Source organism: Anas platyrhynchos, chromosome 7, assembly GCF_047663525.1.
Source record: "Anas platyrhynchos isolate ZD024472 breed Pekin duck chromosome 7, IASCAAS_PekinDuck_T2T, whole genome shotgun sequence".
Lineage (NCBI taxonomy): Eukaryota > Metazoa > Chordata > Aves > Anseriformes > Anatidae > Anas > Anas platyrhynchos.
Window position 1 is genome coordinate 11,676,972 of NC_092593.1, and position 18,916 is coordinate 11,695,887.

Genomic DNA, 18,916 nt, shown 5'->3' on the forward strand with positions numbered 1-18,916 from the left:
ATTTAATGCTTCCTAAAAATGATATTCCAAACTTTAAAGGTTGTTTATACTGCAGGTGATTTAGACTTTCTCAGTACTTCCGTGTTTCTGTGTGAATCACAAACCATTTGCTCCTGGAGGAGATTCAGTTTTAAGAAAATTTCTGCATGGATGAATAACTTTTTAATGCTTTTCAGGTCATCTACCTGTAAGAATCAGCATCACTTTTTAACATTTTGCTGAAGAGCTGTGTGCCATGCAGAGAATAATGAGCATGGTAATATACCTGATAGAGAAAACAATTCAATTCTCACCACTCCAACACCTTCCCCCGCCAAAAACGTAACAACTGCATGATTCTCATGCCTACCAATAGATATTCATTCTGCTCTCCTATTCCGTTGTGGGAAGAAGGCCCAGCACTGCACATGGGATCATAAATGCCTGGAGAAGCCCTTTTCCATCAACTGCAGGTGACCTGGCACCGGTAGACATGCATAAGGCTGTGGTCTGTGTAGTAAAGCTGGAGAAAAAGTCTCATGTGTGGCTAGTACCATCTTCATCTTCCAGGTGAATTAAGTTTACATCCTCCTTTACTTCACTGGGTGTCATGCAGAGGTGTTGGACTGAGGGGGATCAGAGCAGAGTGCTGCCCTGGCACTGCCAGTGGGATTCCACTGGGACCCCATATGGGTTTCAGGGGCATTGGGTTCAGGACTGTGATCTTCACTTACAAAGTTTGTCCATAGGAACTGTGGTCAGTTTTCTGCCTTAATTCCTGATGTGGCTTAAACGTCTGCTCACTTGTTATCTGATGAGATTGGTGCACTTGGCAATTGAAATCCTTTGTAGAGTATTTCACCTACAGGACACATTATTTTTTATTGACCTCTTTAACAGGAATGACTGTTATTGCACTTGGCTGATATGTATAGATTTTTTACCCCTGTTACTTTATTACCAAAAACCACTGCTATCCTATTTTTTCAAGGATAAAATATACAATAAAATTCATACTTGACATGCATTTCTTTCTAGGATGGCTTTTCCCAGGGAGTTTTCCCAGCCTGTTGCCTGCAGCTGAGCTCTCAGAGCTATCCCAGCTCACACTTCCCACCTTGTTTCCGTTCCTGCTGCTGTCTTTCTGTGCATGGGGATAGACCCCTGGGCAAATGCCAGTTTTAGTGGCACTGATTGCACAGCTTTTCTGAAATGATTGGAGTTGGTAGCCCAAGAGCCTGGAGGAAGGGGATCGTTCTAGGTAGGCTGCTGATGTGGGCTGTCCCAGCCCTCCCAGCAGCCTCTCAGGCTCTGATTCCTCTTCAAATCCTATTTTATTTTATTTTATTCCTGTCTAGGGTTTCTGTGCTTCATCCATTGTCATGCTGAACTGTGGGCAAAATTGTTTTCAGACACTGCCTTTGTTCAATTCTCTTTTACCTGATTATATTTTTATACACATCAATGAGATCTGCGATGTTGGGTGAAGAGCCATAAAAAAAAGAAAAGTCAAAGTTATTTCTGAGGATTCTCCTTTTCCTTATTTGATTATTCAAAATTTCAGACTTAATTGGCTTCTCCTTTATTCCTCGTTGCCTGTGACATTATAGAACCTGAATTAATGTCTTGGGTTTCATTGCTTCTAGTATTTTGTTGCTAAACTGTTCATTAGTTTATAGTGAGAGATCTGATATTTCCATGCACACCCATACTTACCTGCTAGTGTTGCCCCCATCTACTGAATAGTAGTGTTAAACTTTTGTTCATTTTTTTTAAATAAATATTTTTATTGTAATGAATTTTGCATTGTTTTGAGTAAGTTAAAACAGTGGATGAGATCTTCGTATTTAATAATGTGATGCCAGAACAGAACTTCATGGCATAAAGTTTAGTGGTTAGACCAATATTTAATCTGTATAGCAATGTTATTGCTCTAGTAAACATCATCACTTCACACATTTCTTTGCAGGACGTTCTTTTGCCTGAAGCTATAAATGAAAGACGCAATTTTATTATAAGTCTCTTGGATTAGGTACACAGGAGCTGCATTGGTTGACATTGCCTTTGATACATGTGAGCAAAAGTTTATAGTAATTTTTGCTGTTTCCATTCTAAAAGTTAATTAACTGATAAGATATAACCCTGGAGGTCTTCAAACAGGACAAGACAAAGGTATAAAGAGAAATTGAGACAAAGGTCTGAAGCAATGAAGGATCTAGGAAAGGTAAAATATGGATACAGTATTTTAGAGAATCTCTCAGGCCTGTGTAGCCATGTAAATTTATTTGGCTGTGTTATGTCAAACTTACTCATAGAAACAAGTTACTCTGAATTCTTGGTGTACTGTAAGTATTTACAATTCCATTAGAGCAACAGCTAAGAGTAGGTTTCCCAAATTTAGCACATTCAAATGGAAAGTTTTCTTTCCTTTGTGCTTCTGATGGAATTAAAGGCAGCTATTTACCATTACTTTGAAAGACATGCTTAAAAATTTCAAGCATCAGTTCTCTCTCCTGTAAAGGAAATGTGAAGTGAATCTTAATGGATTTTCAAAGAACTGAGTCATTTCTGCATTGAGTTTTATTTCTGAAATAACGTATTTTAAAATTAAAGGTAGTTACCATACCACTTTGGGAAATTTTGGAAGTTCCTCTGATTACATTTCCTTGGTTTTAAGAAAAATGATAATGCTGCGTATAATTGGCAATAGCCTTTGTTCCCTCTGCCCAGTTTTTGGTTTTGTCATCTGCGGAACAGCAAAGGAGGGTGCAAGGGTCAGACATTCCTCTATGCTTCATTTTGCTGAGGCATCCTCAGCTTTGTATCAGCGATGGCTCCTTTGTGATTTCCTCCATGCCTGGCATGGACCTGCCTCTCTGGAGGTGGTCGGAGGTCTTGGTGCTGTACTTGACCACTGTGGCAGCCTCATACTTCGACCTTCATGGGAAGGGGAAGCTGGTGATACCTAATTGTGGCTCAGCCCCTTTCAAAAGAGCTAGGAGAGGCACACTCAGGATTTATAGAAATAAGGACAAGAATACACCTGCAGAGCTGCTGTACTGTTTCTTTACATTTTCATGGGCTACTGTTGTCCTGATGTTTCTTTTCTCTGTGAAAATATTTTTTAAGAAGTCAGAGAAAGTAAATGTAAAAAAATTTTGTAAAACTTTTGCTCCATGTTACTTTGCAAAGACAACATTCCCCTGCTTTGATCGCTCTTCACTTTAAGCATGATGTGTCCGATCTTGTTGTAATGACAGCTGGCAGGAACCTTTTGCATCAAGAAGGATTCACACACACAACAGTTTCATGGGATAAACTGCTCTGAGCTCCAACAAAGATGAACAAAACTTCACAGGTGGAAAGGGAATAAGATGAAAATCAAGCTGTTGATTTATTGTGGCCAAGATTAAAATAGTTTGTCCTGGAAATACTATAATATAAGAAAAGTTATCATAGTATCACAGTCAGCTGTACCCTGAGGTTAGCTAGAATGAAGCATATGAAGACTATCTAAAAATACTAATAATCTTCCAGCAGGGTGGAAAGTATTGCTAGTTCTGATGCAATTTACTTTCTGTTGTGCTAATTTGTTTTTATTGCATTTGATTGTTTTTCAGTTAAACAAACCAGCAAATTATGGTTCCATTATTTATAATTATATGATCTGAACCACTGGTAAAGAAATCAGAAAAAGAGAACTTTTTGTGCCAAATATTGTATTTGTTATACACGAACAACCCTATAGTAATCAATCAGTATTTTGATTATGTATTTGCTTTCGAAACAAATGCTTGCAAACAAATGCTTCATTCACAGATATTAATAAGAAAGCGTAATAGGATCTGTTCCTTTCCTATTGAAATAAATGTGATTTTTGGTATTTTCATCAAGAATGCAATCTGCTTTATAATTCCCACACAGTTAGAGCAATTTGGTACAAATTTAAGAAAAGTAACAGCAGCTAAATAAGAAATGTTTTTTCCTTTTTTCTGTCTGTAAGAAAGGAACAGAATGTCATCACAAGAAAAACATAACGTACTCTGGGATATCTCCCTTCACATCTTCTCTGTGATCTTCTCCCTTGTTTTGGGAAGAGTAAAAGAGGAAAGCAAATCATTTCTTTAGATCTGTTAGCTTCAAAAGAAGTGTAAAAAGGAATGGATTACCAGAGAGAATGATCTCAACAGCAAACATAAGAATTATAAAAATAATTACTCATCTTTTGTTAAAAGGCAAACCGATTGCAGCTCCTTTGCTCACATGAAAATAAGTTAATTTGATGTGACCCAGGGGAAATGCCAGTTCTTATGTGTATGGGAATCAGAATCTTATGCACATTATATATAAAAACATCCTTTATCATCTTGGGCTGTTACTGATTCCTGTGACTTTTTTTTTTTTTTCTAATTTTATTCTTCACTAAAGAAAGAAAGTATGCCATGAGGTAGGATTTCTGTAAAACACTTTTTTTTTTCTTCCACATACTAAGAATGTTTAGGAAGAAGTATAAAAAGCTTTTCAGTGTGTATAATTTCCACATTATGTAGACATGTATAGTGCTCCCACACGTCAGCATGACTGCTCTTACTGGGATTCAAATCTGCATACTGGGTAAATCTGCTGAAAAGCCCCAAACTTTTGATTTATTTAAGGTTCTGTGTGGGGACCTTTCCATCATTTCTTTCTTCTTCTTCCACCTTTAAGTACCAGCACCTTTACTGTACTTAGACAGTACTGATCATCCAATCTCAAGTACAGTATCTTTATTTTGGCAGTCAAGGTAGACAATACTGTAAGACAGCTGAAAGATCGTTAATTTAGATCTCTTATAATGAGTGCGCATTTTTGTTAGCTTTGGTCAAAGTAGACTTAGTTGTTTATCAGTTTTAGACTGGAGGTGAATAGCCAGACTTCAGAACTCAAAGCATTTACCATTCTCATCTTATCTTTTTTTTTTTTCCCTATAGAAAAATGATGGGTAAAGTAGAAGGTTGTGTGCAAGGCCGTATGTGGAACATGCAGTGGTACTTCAGGAAAATTTAACATCAGTTTCCTTGAATAGACTACAGAAAGTAATGAAGGGGTTTCCAAGTTTCCTTGTTAGTCCCTTCCTAATTTGATAAAGATGACAAGTCTGTATGCTGTAAAATGCCATGGTTGTCTGAATTCTGCAAAAGCAGAAAAGACCACTTTCTGGTCTTATTTTAAGTCTGTCCATATCTAAATATCTTTACTGAAGTGCAGTGGTACAAACAACATTATGCAGGCACTACTGTCACGGAGGAACTGATGATTTCAGACCAACCTACTTATCCTCCCTTAAACGTTACCCCTGTGGCCAAGTAGTGAGAAAATCTGAATAGGAATGAATACAACCCAATAGACAGTGGACTGCCACATAACCCCTTTCTGCAATGAGAAGACCTTGGTAACTGCACATTAAATTCTGCTGTCTTTATCCGACCCATAAATGTGACACATCTCACAGGAGCAAGACCATGTCTGAGGGTTTGTCTGAGAAGGTGAGTGCCCTTGCCCATACTCCCTCTCTCTTTGAGAAGGAAGAAGTAGGCATTACATGAGCTTTCACCATGACACTTGTCCTTCCTTTCCTGATTCTTGTAACCTTGATTATCATGCTTTGCCCCATTGAAAATGAACAGTTTCTGAGCAGGACCCAGACCTTCATTTGTTCTTATGAAGCCTCCTGGATGTTTATTCACTGGTTAGTAACCATGAAATTAAGATTTTTTTTCTTCCCAATAAAATGCCTGTGAAGTTCAAAAGCATCTCTTTTGAGAAAAACATTTCAGAAAACATTCAAAGCATATGCATATATTCAGAAATCTTGTCACTTAAATGTAGGAAAATAATGGAAACAGTGGGGGGGTGTTGGTTCCCCCTGAGATTTAGGACTTTATTTAAGGTTTCAGTTTTCTGAGTTTCTCCCCAAATCAGTTGGGTTAGGCAGAAAATAAAGTGCCTAGAGGGCAGATTGGGCAGAGAGGGCTTGGAGCATGTCTGGTGGGATGGGATTTGGGCATTGACAACAGAACTGGGGAGGAAGAGAACAGGCAGGTGTGAGCAGGAGGTATTAGAATGAGCTGGAGATTGCCGAAGGGGTCATTAATCCTGTGTCCATGATAGTTTACTTGCTGGTCTGCCAAGGTGACAGTAGGAAGTAGTTTGGAATGCCAAAATGAGAAGAGCCAAAGCTGAGGTGGAGCTGGGTAATGGGGAGCTGAAAAGGAAGGGTAGATTAAAATCTTAATGTGTTAACTTGGTCCATAATGTTTTTGATACAATGCTGGGGAGATGTAAATTTGTTGGTTTGTCAGTGTTAGGCTCTGCATTTAATATCTGTACGTCACTGTGAATGGACAGGTGGAGTAAAATGGCAGAGCAAGATTCCAGAGCAAGATTTTCACATGTATTTTCCTAAACCAACATAATATGACATTTTTCATGTCCAGTTATCTGCAAGATGATATCATCAGATAGTTTTCTCAAAATAGTTTTCTGATAACAAAAAACTTTGAAACGCACATTTGGCTGGACAAGCTTACAGGGGCATTTTCCAAGACCTTCCTCAGCTTGGGTTTGTCTTGTGAGCTGGCTGTTGTGTTCAGCTCCCCACTGCTGCTGTGAAAGATACCCGTGAAGTGCTACTAAAAACTGGACCTGCCTAGATAAAACATGCAGGATTAGATTTAAACCCATCCAGCTCTCACTAAAAGCACTGGCCACTGAATATATAACTGAGGCAGAGCTCTCCAAAGAAAGTCAGTGCTTTCAAAGTATTCAGCTAAGTGTTTTTCTGATTTGAGTTACTAGCAATACTGTAAATATTGTTTGTTTTCAATTTTCTCTCCCATTATTTGGCATATTTGATTCTCTGTATTTACTGTGCTCTCAATGTGTGTATATGTAACAGGCTGTCTTAGTTTTATTTTCAGGTTGTGCAAAAATAATTCATCTTACATATAACTTGATGATTGGTGCTACAAATAAATTGAACTTGAGTACTTCTAGTAATTGTGGGCCACAGAAAGAGGAAAAAAAGAAATATATTTTTGTATTTTGCTATGTTCTCTGAAAGGAGCAGGAGCATAATTTATATCATTAATCATCTAATGTGCTTCTATTGATTTTTCTTTTTAATAGAAAATGAAAGTAAAAGCAATTCAAAACCTGTAATAAAGTCAGAAAAAAAAAGGGGGAAATTGTGAAAGATTCCTTAGACTGATTGCATAATGTAGAAGTGCTCAGATTGAAGTTATTCACTGGACAAAGTGAATTTGAAACATTAAAAAATCATATTATTTTGTCTTTCTAGCCAGGCAATGTGTGAACCACTACAATAAGAAAACACTTGTATTAAAATGGAAATGGTGCTAGGCATTAATGTATCAATCCCCTGTTCTATAATTCCGCCTGTGAGTGGGAAGAGGAATGGGCCTCAGAGCAATATATTTCTCTCCTATTTTTCCTTAAACAGTGGGCAGTCCTGGTTCAGAGATGAGGAAGAATTAAAATATCAAGTCACGTAGCTTAGCAAAATTGACATGTACAGCTCAATCCTTCCAGTGATTCAAATCATATATTCCCCACCAAATAATCAATAACCTCATCCATAAATATTGAAGGAAAAAAATGTACTCTAACAAGTTACTTTAAAATGGAACAGAAGTGAGTCCTGTTTCAGGCATTGCATTGCAGGGTTCCTCCTGCACTGATTTTAGTGGTTTTAATATGCAGCCTTGGACACTTTTTAATCCCTTTCAGACAAACTGATCTGTTCTAATGCTTGCTCTGTGCTGTTAGCTGAAAGGCTCTCAGCCATGAAGAGCGGAAGGTGTGGGATGTACGTGCACCCAGACCTTGTGTGCAGACCTGTTTGTCCCTTCCCCTTGGGTGAATGCCAATGACATTTGCTTTGGAGCTCCACAGCTGGCTCAGATGCATGCACTCAGGGCCAGCTTTCCCGGTGCCTGTGCAGCGGCTGGAGGTGACCCCCATTGCGCTGAGCCCCAGGGGGGTGTGGATGGATGGGCTGCCCCTCCTGAGGCTCCCATACCTAGGCTAAAGTGTCTTCTGTCAACATACATGTCTTCCTGTGGGAACACTGCAGAGAGAAACCAACCCAATAAGCAGCAGCAACATGGACCTTTAACTTGAGGACCTTCAGTTTTACATGTTTTTTTTCCCCTCCTCTTCTGATTTTATCCCCAACAACCCGTTTTTCCCTGTTATAATCTCTTCTCCACATTAATGCTCTATACCAGGCTTTTCTTCCCTAACTCCCTTTTTATGCAAATCATTTCAGTTGCTTTTCTTTATCTTTTCAGTTGATATTTACCATCTTTATTGCTTCCCAACCTCATCTCAGGCCTCCCGTTTGTTTATAGTGCACACTGGTTGGGGTCTGTGTTTACCCAGAGCTCTGTTTATGCGGTGCCATTTGTTAGCCTTTTAGCACTACTGTCAATATCATTAATAATTATCAAAATAGGAAACTGGTGATCTCAAAGCCAGTTTCACTGCTGAATAACTAGTTCCAACTCTGCCTCTGTCATTTTTGCTAGATTTGTGCCTGAGATGTCCTTCCCAACATCATGTTTTTCTTTTTTACTGACCTTAAATGGTTTTGTTGTGGTTTCCTCCTATAAGTCCATGCTTCACGTCATTGCAGGGAGTGCTGCTGAATCCAAAGAGAGCGTTGCAGTGGTAAAGGTCTGTGTATGTTTATGTCCTTACAGGATCAAGGCCTTAGACTTAAACTTGAGTCTCAGTAGAGCTCTATATTACTTATTCTGTAATGTGTACAGTACTGCTTATTGTCTCCTTCTATAATTAGGGATTGTGTAATGTACCAAAAATAACATAAATGTTCCACCTGGGATTTTGGAGAAACTGCTTGTAACTATGAAGGAGCATCAATATCAAAAACAAATGAGATCATCATGATTTATTAGACTGTGGTTACAGCCAGCAAGTCCTCTCCCCTCCCCTCTTATCCTCTCCTCTCATTGCTGAAGTCCTTTTCACCTATCATTAATGGTACGTGTAAGAAATAAGTTAACTAGTTACCGTAATGCTGAGGGGTAATGAGAATAACTATACAACACAAAATGAGAACTTTTCTGATCAAAGGGAAGGTAAACAGCCACATTAAAATAATTAATTTGACTTTATGTACTGGCTTTGATTTTTTCACAGGATCTTAGAAATTGAAGCCGGAGAAGATTATTACACCATTGTGTCTATGCCTCTTGGAGGTTATACTTCTTGTAAGCTTCATAGGTTATCCTCTTTATTACATTTTTAGTCCAACCATCTGATTTACACTACTGCATAGCTTTGGTTTTAGTGTTTGGGCTGCACGAACCTTCCTGGAATTATCTGTCATTGTTTTCGGATGTTCTAATGACATTTAATTCCAAGTTTTGAAGCCACTAATGTAGGTGTCCCAAATTGAAGTGCCATGGTGCAACATAATTTTACTGGTTGGTACTTGGTATTCTCACTCTTCAGCTTTTTACTCGTAGGAAACTGTTGAAATGGATTTTTAAAGTAGAATTGATTATAACTTTGGTAAATGAATATGATTACCAAGACTGTCTGTAATTGGATTTTTACTTAAGAGGAACGATATGTATGCTCTCTTTCCTTATTGCTTGCAATGCTGTGCCTGTAACATTTCTTTCTCGATACACTCCCTTTTGCTGGGACCATCTGTGGAGTTGTAAGTCAGGTGAGTGCCTACTGAGAGCGCTTGAGTCCCCCTGGTTTGATGCTCGTGTGTTTCTTTGGTAGTAGTGTAATGTTCTCCAAAGAGGTAGTCAGCATGTCTGCAATTTGTCAGCGTGCAAACATTTGGTTTCACTGTGTTCAAGTTTATAGAAGTAGTGCCATCTATTTGCTCTTAATTTAAGATAAACGTAGTTAAAGAATATAGCTTCCATATGCTGCTTTATGCCATATGCTAAGATGATGGCACACAAATGCACTGTTGTGAGTGTAAATACAGAAGAAGACAGAAATTGTCATACTGAATATCCCGCTAGCAGTCCTAGTTCAGTATCCTGATGGGGCCCTGTCCCATCAGAAGGGGAAATCTCTTCCCTGGCCCGTTCAGGTAGCACTTGCCTTATGCCCTGAAGCCAAGCAGTTGCATCTGCAGCTCTTCTCATCAGTCATATTGATCACTGGATTCAGCTGGCATCTTAATGCACATATCCACGTGGTGAGTTAAATTCCTGCTCTGCTGTGAAACCAGGTCTTGCCTCCTGCCCGGCTGGGCTACCAGCAAGGGGTCCTCTAGTCACACTTCTTCTTCATAAAAAGATATTTTCTCTTAGCATTTGAAACACGGTTATATTCCACTTCAGTTCATGATCTTGTTTTTATTGTTATGAGAGAAAGTATACTTTTTTGTGTGTGTGCCAGCCACTGTTTGATATTTATATTGGCAGAACTGCATTAAATTGTCATCCTGGAGCTTGGCCCCAAGTGTTTAATTCCAGTTCGGTGGTGTTTGCCGGCACTAATAAGAAATAGTGGGACTTCAAAGGGAAATCCTCTATTTCTCCTCCTCACAGGAATCAAGATTGCAGTTTGAAACCCTTTATCTGGCAGTGTCCTGTTATTAGCTGTTTCTATTCATATGTTTGTGTCCATTTTAAATGCTGCAGAGAAATCATGCACTATATCTAGAAGGGATTTGCAGTTACTATGTGATGCTTTTTACTCATTGCATAGGGCTGAAAATGGACTGTATTTGCCCTTCAGTGGTATCCCACTTAAAAAAAAAAATAAAAAAAATTGAGATGTTGACAGAACAGAAATTGCTTTGCAGTGTGAGTTTGTTTAAAACTATTGTGACAGACCTGAGGATTATGAGGAAGTATTTTCTATGTAACAGAAAACACATTGAGCCAAACCAATCAGCGGTTTGAAAACACTGAGGATGAATAATTTTATTAACTTTCCCGAAGGTCCGCTAAGAAGAAATTTGTCTCATTCTGCTTCCAGAAGTGCCTGTATTTGAAAATATTTTTCTCTTAAAAGACAGACCTAACCTAACTGGGAAATAAGTTTGCAGCAGGCACGAAGGAGGTGCCTGCTTCCTAAGCAAACTACTAGGATGAATCTGGCAGCTGTGCTGCTCCTAGCTGCTACTTCTGAATCAATTAAAATGCCCTAACAGGCATTTGTTTTATTATTTAATTTATTTTAGCAATTCACGCAGCTCACCTCAGACATAGCATATGTATATAGCAGAAGTCCTACTGGTTCTTGTGACTGACACACTGTGTTTTGCTCTTGTTTCCCATTGTTGCTGTCAATATCAGCCTTGGTCCTCTCTTCCTCGCTCATGCTTCTCCATGGTACATTTCAAGCTGCCTCTTATTAGACAAACCATTACTCTTTCTGCTTTTCAACTCCTTCTTTTCTCTATGCTTTTTTCCTTGTTGCTTCTTGTGTCAAAAATGTGATTACCTTCACTGATCTCTGAGAGTCTTCAGGGTCTCTTTTAAATCCTACTCTTATATTTTTTTGACAAGTTTTTACATGTGATGTAATCCCCCTCAAATCTGGTTGCTGATGTCTCTACCATATGTCTTCAAAATTACTACTGCATGCATGCAACACAGCATAATCCATATTACTTGTTGTTTTAATTTAACTTTCCTCTACCCATGTTTACTATTGCCATTAATTTCTTTATGCTCCATAATCTCTGTCAAATATTTGCCCTGACCTTACATATCCATTACTTTTAGCATCTAAATAGCCTCAGCAAACTCGGTGAGTTATTTGTATGCTTAAAATTAAGGGCATTTGTGCAGAAGATGTGGCCATTGGATAATAACTCATTGCAGCACGGAGCATCTGTTTTAACATTGATATTTAAAAGTTCCATCACTTGTGTCGCCATTAATAAATGTCAGGAGTGAATTGTGGTCTTCTGTCAGATAGTGGTAAACATTGCAACGGGATAGTTTATTATGCAATCACATATATTGCTATCTGGGCCTGCAGCACAGGGTATTGCTCACTGCTTCCAGGCACAAGCTGTAGCAAGGCTGAGAAGCCCTTGCATACACTTGACCATCCTTCACGTGGACGAGTTTGTGTTGCTGAATCTTTGGTGTCCTTGGTGAAGGTAATGAGGCTACACAGACCTTGGGCATCAGAGTCTATTACTTGTTTAACCTTCCTAGAGAGGGCAATTACCCTGCTTTCCCATACAGAGTGGTGACCCCTTCCTCCTGCGTTCATTACTGAGAAGGGGAATGTCTCCACGTTTCTGACTGCCAGCATGGAGAGATGGCAAGGGTCAAAAGGATTGAAAGTGAGAGGCAAGGATCAGCAATTTAGAGGTGGCTATTAACATGCTGATTTGCTGTCACTTGAGTCTAAGGAGACTTTTAACAATTGTTTGCCTTTTGCAAGTTCTTTACAATGCTGATTTTTTTCCTTGTATATCTATTAGCATTTTAATAAATTACTTTTATTTCCAGGTGGTTGCTGATTCATCCCTTACTCCCATGCATTACTGTATTTAAAAAAATAAAATAAATCTTTGTGGATTCATTGCGAACTTGCACCCCACTAAATTCTTAAACTGTAAGAAGGCAACAAGTTATTTTCCCCTTTTTCTTCATGCACCCATAGTTACATTACGTGTTGACAGAAAACAAACAAACAAAAAAAAGTATATTCTGCCTCAAAAATCTGAATCATTTAGGAATCTCCATAAAATAATAACACAGGTTGTTAAAGTTAAATAATAATATCTGGTTTAAATCATTTCATCTTCTGTAACTTTATGATACAATGTGAGGACTTGCCTGAAGTCAGAGAATCTAACATGACTAAACTCTTGGGGCCAAATTTAATTCCTAACTCTGTCCCTGGTTTTATTACTTAAATCAAGTCATGACCTATCTTTGGCTTGGTTAATGACAATGTGGGATATAAATAGCCTATAATCTTGGGGATTTTCTGAGAATTAATTATTATTAATGAAATGAAAGACTCCATGATGTGCAGACTATTTTTATTTATTATAATTACTTATTATTAATTCACTAAAACTTTAGGAAGTTTTATTGTAGGCTTCCTGTGGCTCAGATTTATACATTAATACTTCTGTCCTCCATCATGACTACTCAGTGCCATTACCCACCCTAAAAAATTCATTATTACAGGCTAGCTCCAAAAAAGGATGGGGGTGATGAAGGCAAAGGGAATTGGCTTAAAATGAAATATGGGGAAAATCAGTGCATCTCACTCATCGGCTGTGCTCTTGACAACCCCCATGTGACTCTTGCCTGATGCAAAGGCATCTAAGTCCAAATTCATAAGACCTCAGTCCTACCCCAGGCCTGCTCCTTCTTCTTCCTATTGCCGTGGTGCTGTTTTAGAGACCAGGTAAAGTTTTGGGCAGGGGACCATCACATTTTAATGTGACAGTGGCAGGTGTGAAGGCACTTCAGTTGGATGGAAGTTGTCAGAGTGATGCTGTCCTCACCTGAGACCCAGAGCAGCTGTTTTTATTTGCTCGTTTGTTTTCATGTTAGTGCATCCATTCAATAGTGCTCTTATAGGAGGCTGTCATGCTCTGTAAAAGCAGGCTGGCAGTAAAATGCAGTGGCTGCATCCCCTTTCTATCATGGGATTACCGAGGAAGGGGAACGCATAGGTCTCCTGCTTGCCAGGCTGCAGGCTGAGCGCTCTTCCACTTCCTCCTGAACATCTCCATCTACGCAAAAGAGATTCAAAGGCTTAAAGCCAGAGAGAGGGAGGGCCCAAGAGGAAGCACAATGTTTAGGGCACACAGTTTGGAGGGTGCTTACATCTTGCTGCAGGGAATGTTGAGCTTCATAAGCAGCATCTGCTTATGAAGTCATTCCCTTCATCTGAAATACAGAAGAGATAACAGTTTCAGAAAAAGAAGCTATCTTTTATCTATTTCCCCTTTTTTTTTTTTTTTCTTCTTTCTTTTCATGCTTCAAAACAGTTTCAGTTCTGTGGGCGATGTGTGCATCACAGCTCGGGAATCCTGGCCTCGACCAAACATGCTTTATGGCACATAGCTGCAGTATTATATCTCTTCTCCTTTGGTTGTACAATGTATCATTGGTTGAACCGTTGCCCCAGCACTTAAAATGACTGCCTCCTTGAGAATATTGAATTTATATCATCATTTAGATAACAAACCACTCAAATAAGAATGTGTCTTTATGGTTTTGTGAAGCTCTCAGAACATGTTTGAGTGATGCATGAATAATGACCTAAAAATAAATCAGCTTTATACTATTAACCCAGAGGTGTGAATCTCCCATGGAACAGAAGCATAGGCTAAATACAGTGTAAAACAATTCATACAACAATATAAAGATATTCTGTCCCTTTACTCTTCAGCTGTTACGTGCCTGTCAGAGACCAACGAGTCTGCCGATGTCACTGAATGCATGAGGTGGGCAGGACCTATGCCACCTCTGGTGCAGGAGTGTCTCGTTCCCTGCAAGGATGACTGCACATTTACCCCTTGGTCTAAATTTACAGCATGCTCATTTGACTGTGAATCAACCAAAACCAGGAGACGGTCACTCACAGGTATAATCTTTTATAATATTTATCTGGTGATGATGCTGTTGAATGATGTTTCTTGGATGTTGGTGAACTGACGTTGGGGTTTTGGAAAATTCCAGCTGGGATAGTGTACATCCCTAATTGATTTTTGGTCTGATACTGGTCATTGCCTGCTTTATGCATGTGCATTTCGGGATGACAATAGTGCAGAAAATGTCAGTGGTGGAAAGCCATTTTTAGACAGAAACCAAAGAGTGACAATGCATTATGCAAGTTTACCTGACCTATTAGTCTGGGAAACATGCAGCAAACGTGCGTAGAAGTAGAAAAATAAATGCATTTCTCTGTTTAAGACTGTTGAAATCTGGATGAACTTTAAAGCTGGGAGTTCTGTTCTCAGCAGTATCCAGTAGCTCAACAGTGCAAATTAATACCACAAATGAAGAAAGAACGGTGGCGTTTAAACTGTTTTGCTTGATCTTTTATGTATGTTCATAAAGCATTCTAGTTCAAATGGTTTAATGAAACGTTCTCCCATACTTGCTGTTGTGGTGGTTTGTAATTATGTTGTTCAAATGCTGACCAAACTGGAAAGCTTTCAAACTGTGTGGAGCAACTTGGTTTATTGGGATTTGTTCATCCGTCCGCACTGTCTGGGGACCCATCCTCCCTCCCACCCCCAAGTTACTTCAAGTCAAAATGAATTACACTGTTTTAGAGGGCTTACAATGAAATTGCTGTCGTTATCCTGAACATCCATGTCTTGTCATACTTTTGTTTTGTGTTTGAGAGCTATAGAGCAGCTGGTTTTAGTGTGCTCCCTTCCTGGAGTTGAGCTCCACTACCAGAGGTGAAACTTCAAAGACTTCTACTATGGAGCAAAAATCCAACAAAGCCATGAAAATGTGTTCTGCTCTGATAATGCCTGGGAACTAAATGACAGCAAACTATGGCACCTACCACTGTTCCTTTCTTCTAGAATCACTTGTGCCATGATTTTTATTTTGTTATTCAGTTTGTTACTGCTGGAATGTTCCAAGTTTTTAGTAACTGACAATCACAGCATACAGACATAATGACATCAAAATGCCGTTCACGAGTATGGTTTGCTATGGAATACAGATTTCTCTTTTACGTAAAAATCATTATAAAATGCTCTATTGTTTTTGTCAAAGACCATATTCTAAAATGTTCTCTGTATCAGTGCTTGTACGTTTAAAGAAGTAGAAATCCATATCAGAACAATATATGCTTGATCTAATAGAAATTGTGATACTGTAAGAAATAAGTAAATATTTATTCCAGGTAGTTTTAAATCAGAATTATCATTATGAATTTGTGTACGAGTTGCAAAAGAGTATGGTCCTACCTATCTCCTTTCTTGCTCCTTTATATATCAGACATTGATCCATTCAACCATGTAGACCAAAAATGGTTCTTGCAACCCAGGTTTTGATGGCTTATCTCCTCACCTATACTGCATTTCTCATGATCTGGCTCTCCCACAACACCTTGCTGGGTTCCCTTCTTCCCAATGGGAAGGATTTTTAAGCCTCAGCCCACTCCCTGCAAAAGCATCCTGAAAACAGTGGTGAAATGCAGCAGGTGTCCCAGGTGTGCTGGGCGGCACAAAGCCACAGGGAGCAGCCAGGGAAGGGCCAAATCAGAAATCGTCTCTGGTGTGGCCACAGTTCAGAGAAGTCAGTGAGATCAGTGCTGACCTGTCTTAGAATAAAAGTCATGAAAATTGGTGCTGGCCTTAGTCATACAGCTGGGAGTCTTGGGAAAAATCTCATCCATATAAACTCAGTCCAAATATTTAAGGAAAGTGCTGTTTAGGGAGTTCTTCACAGCTTTTAAACAAGTCCTTTACCCATTTGTATTTCACCTTTTATGTGAGAGTGTGAGTTGTATCTCCTTGCTCATCATTGTATACATCTATGCTCAAATGAATGCTTTGACTTCATTTTAAGGGTTCATTAACAATGTCTTATTGCGGGGAATCTGCTAATTGTTTGCTAAGTATTTGCCTGCCTCCCACTCAGTTTTGGATAGTATTATTCATTATACTTTGTAAGTAATCATAGACTCTACATTCAAAATTAGTCATTACTTAAGAAGCAAAAGACTTATTACAAAGCATATCAAAATTCAAAGTCATTATAATGAAAATACATTTTTTAAAGCAAGTCTTCAATTAATTGTCAAATATTCAGTGTACCAGTGTACTACGGATATAATACATTTTATGTAGATAGGTATTTCCTTAATGTCATACAGTTTTTATGGATAGTATGTACTACCTATAACATTTAATGTATCTAGAGTTAGTCAGTGTTCAGAAGCTCAAAAAAAAAAAAAAAAGCCTTTTAATTGAAGGATTTGTGTCCTTGAAAATTTTGGTGATGACACTTGTAATCATAATTTTTAAAGCAGTCTGTGAAGATGAGAAAAATATCAGCATCACTGATTCTAAAACTACTTCTTTGTGGTATGAATGCCACCTTTTACCTTTGATATAGGGCTTTAATAGCAGCTTTCTTAGAGGATTCCTACACAATGGATGGCAGGGAAAGATGGGAAAGATTTTGTGGGAGGGTGAGATTATCAGCATCCTTACCTATATTTGATATGCTTCATATAGTGATGGCAAAACTTAGAAACCATGCAGACATGAGCAAGTCCCAGATTCCTATATTTACTAATACAATGCAAAATATCTGGCTCTACATTTATAAAGATATATATAAAAATATATATATATTGATGTTTGTGGCTTCCATCAGCTCATTGAACACAAAATGCTGGAAATTCCACTAGAAAATTCCCTATTTATTTAAAGCCTTTTAAGACTTTCCTTGAAGTATGTGGAGTTGCACCTCTTTTACCTTACCTGAATTTATACATAAATATTTGTTATGAGTGTTAGGGAGGATAATATGAATAACTTCAAGTTCCCTTACAGTCCTCCGGGGAAGCTCACTTTGTAAAAGCCAGCGTGGCGTGTCCCCTGTCTCCCAGGTGCCAGGCTCAGCTGATGAAGACTTTCCTGAGGCTGCAGGCAAGGAGCCAGCCTGGTCTACAGCTGCTCTTGGGGATCCTCTTCCTCCCCCTTGGCTGTAAGGGCACAGGGAGATGGGGCACAGAGCCAGGTACATGGATTCACGTGCCTAAAGGGGGCTGCAACCATGCCCTGCTCTCCTTTAGGGCTTGCTCACCATTGCACTGTCAGCTGAAAACCAGAAACTGGCATTATTTGGTTTCTTTGAGTTTATGATCCCTTTTTGCTTGCAAACTGCCTTCCCCAGGACTCTCAACGTACAATTTTGAAAGAGCTGGGGCTCGGAGGACAAGAGTAGTAAGGGCCCTTCTGTTTGGAGATGCAAGCAGGTGTTGATAAGGGTAGCTGTGCTGTGGACCAGCAAGGGGCTTGTTGGGTATACAACTTTGTGTTTCTTTTCACTATTGTACTGGTCTGCAGTTGCAAGGAGAAAACTTTTTTTTTTTTTTTTTTTTTTTTTTTTTGAGATCAGAGCTTTAAAAACTTTTTGCAGAAGTATTTTTAGAGTCTCAAAGATCCCCAAAGAGTGTTTGAGGACATGATAGAGAGGCAGTTTGTTAGCAAAGATGAGTTCTCCCCGTCTGGGTGGATGCCAAACACAAAGGCATTCCTGAGTTCAGACAACATAAAGATTGCTCCGCTTCACATTGGCTAACCCATGCCAAAAAAAAGCATTGATTTTACCTTTCAGAGGCTATACACAGACCTCTTCCCCCTTGAGCAATTGTAGGGGTTCGGGGAGCATGGATTCTCTCCTTCGCATTATTTCTTCTTGTACTGGGGACCTCTTCTCATTGTCTAGAAGTCCTCCAGGAACGGGGGCTGCAGAGTGCAGTTGCAAAGAGATGCACTGCAGGTTCATTTAAATGCATCTGCTTCCTGAAGCTACTGAAGGGGAAAGATCTGTAAACAGCCTTCTTTTCAAACCTATTGAAGGAATAAAGCAAAAGAAAAGATTAAACCAAATGTAACCATTGAAATGCTTTCCAGCCCTAATAATTTACTGAGGATTATCTTCTCTGGTTTCTTCAAAGTACGGTTTGTGTGCAGAGTGCATCTTTAACTAATTTGTAAAGTAGCCTCAAAGAAGAAGTTGTTGCTAATGTGGAGTCCTTTGTAAGTTGTCCTGGCAACCATTGATTGCAAGCGAATGGAGACAAAACAATCAATTTATTTTCATCAGATAATTAGAGAAAAGTGATATTTTATAAAATTACAAAGTGTTTTCTGGGCAGACCGTTACTCCAGTAAGACTTTGTGTTTTGCTCC

At 38.9% G+C, this 18,916-nt stretch overlaps 1 protein-coding gene across 8 annotated transcripts in view; it reads left to right on the forward strand.

Moving 5' to 3' along the window:
* THSD7B (thrombospondin type 1 domain containing 7B) overlaps positions 1-18,916 on the forward strand; it is a 395,835-nt gene that overhangs the window by 282,485 nt on the left and 94,434 nt on the right. For all 8 annotated transcript variants that reach the window (XM_072040738.1, XM_072040735.1, XM_072040736.1 and 5 more), the window contains exon 14: positions 14,416-14,610. In XM_072040738.1, the coding sequence (XP_071896839.1) occupies positions 14,416-14,610 (195 nt within the window). The remainder of the gene's footprint in view (positions 1-14,415; positions 14,611-18,916) is intronic.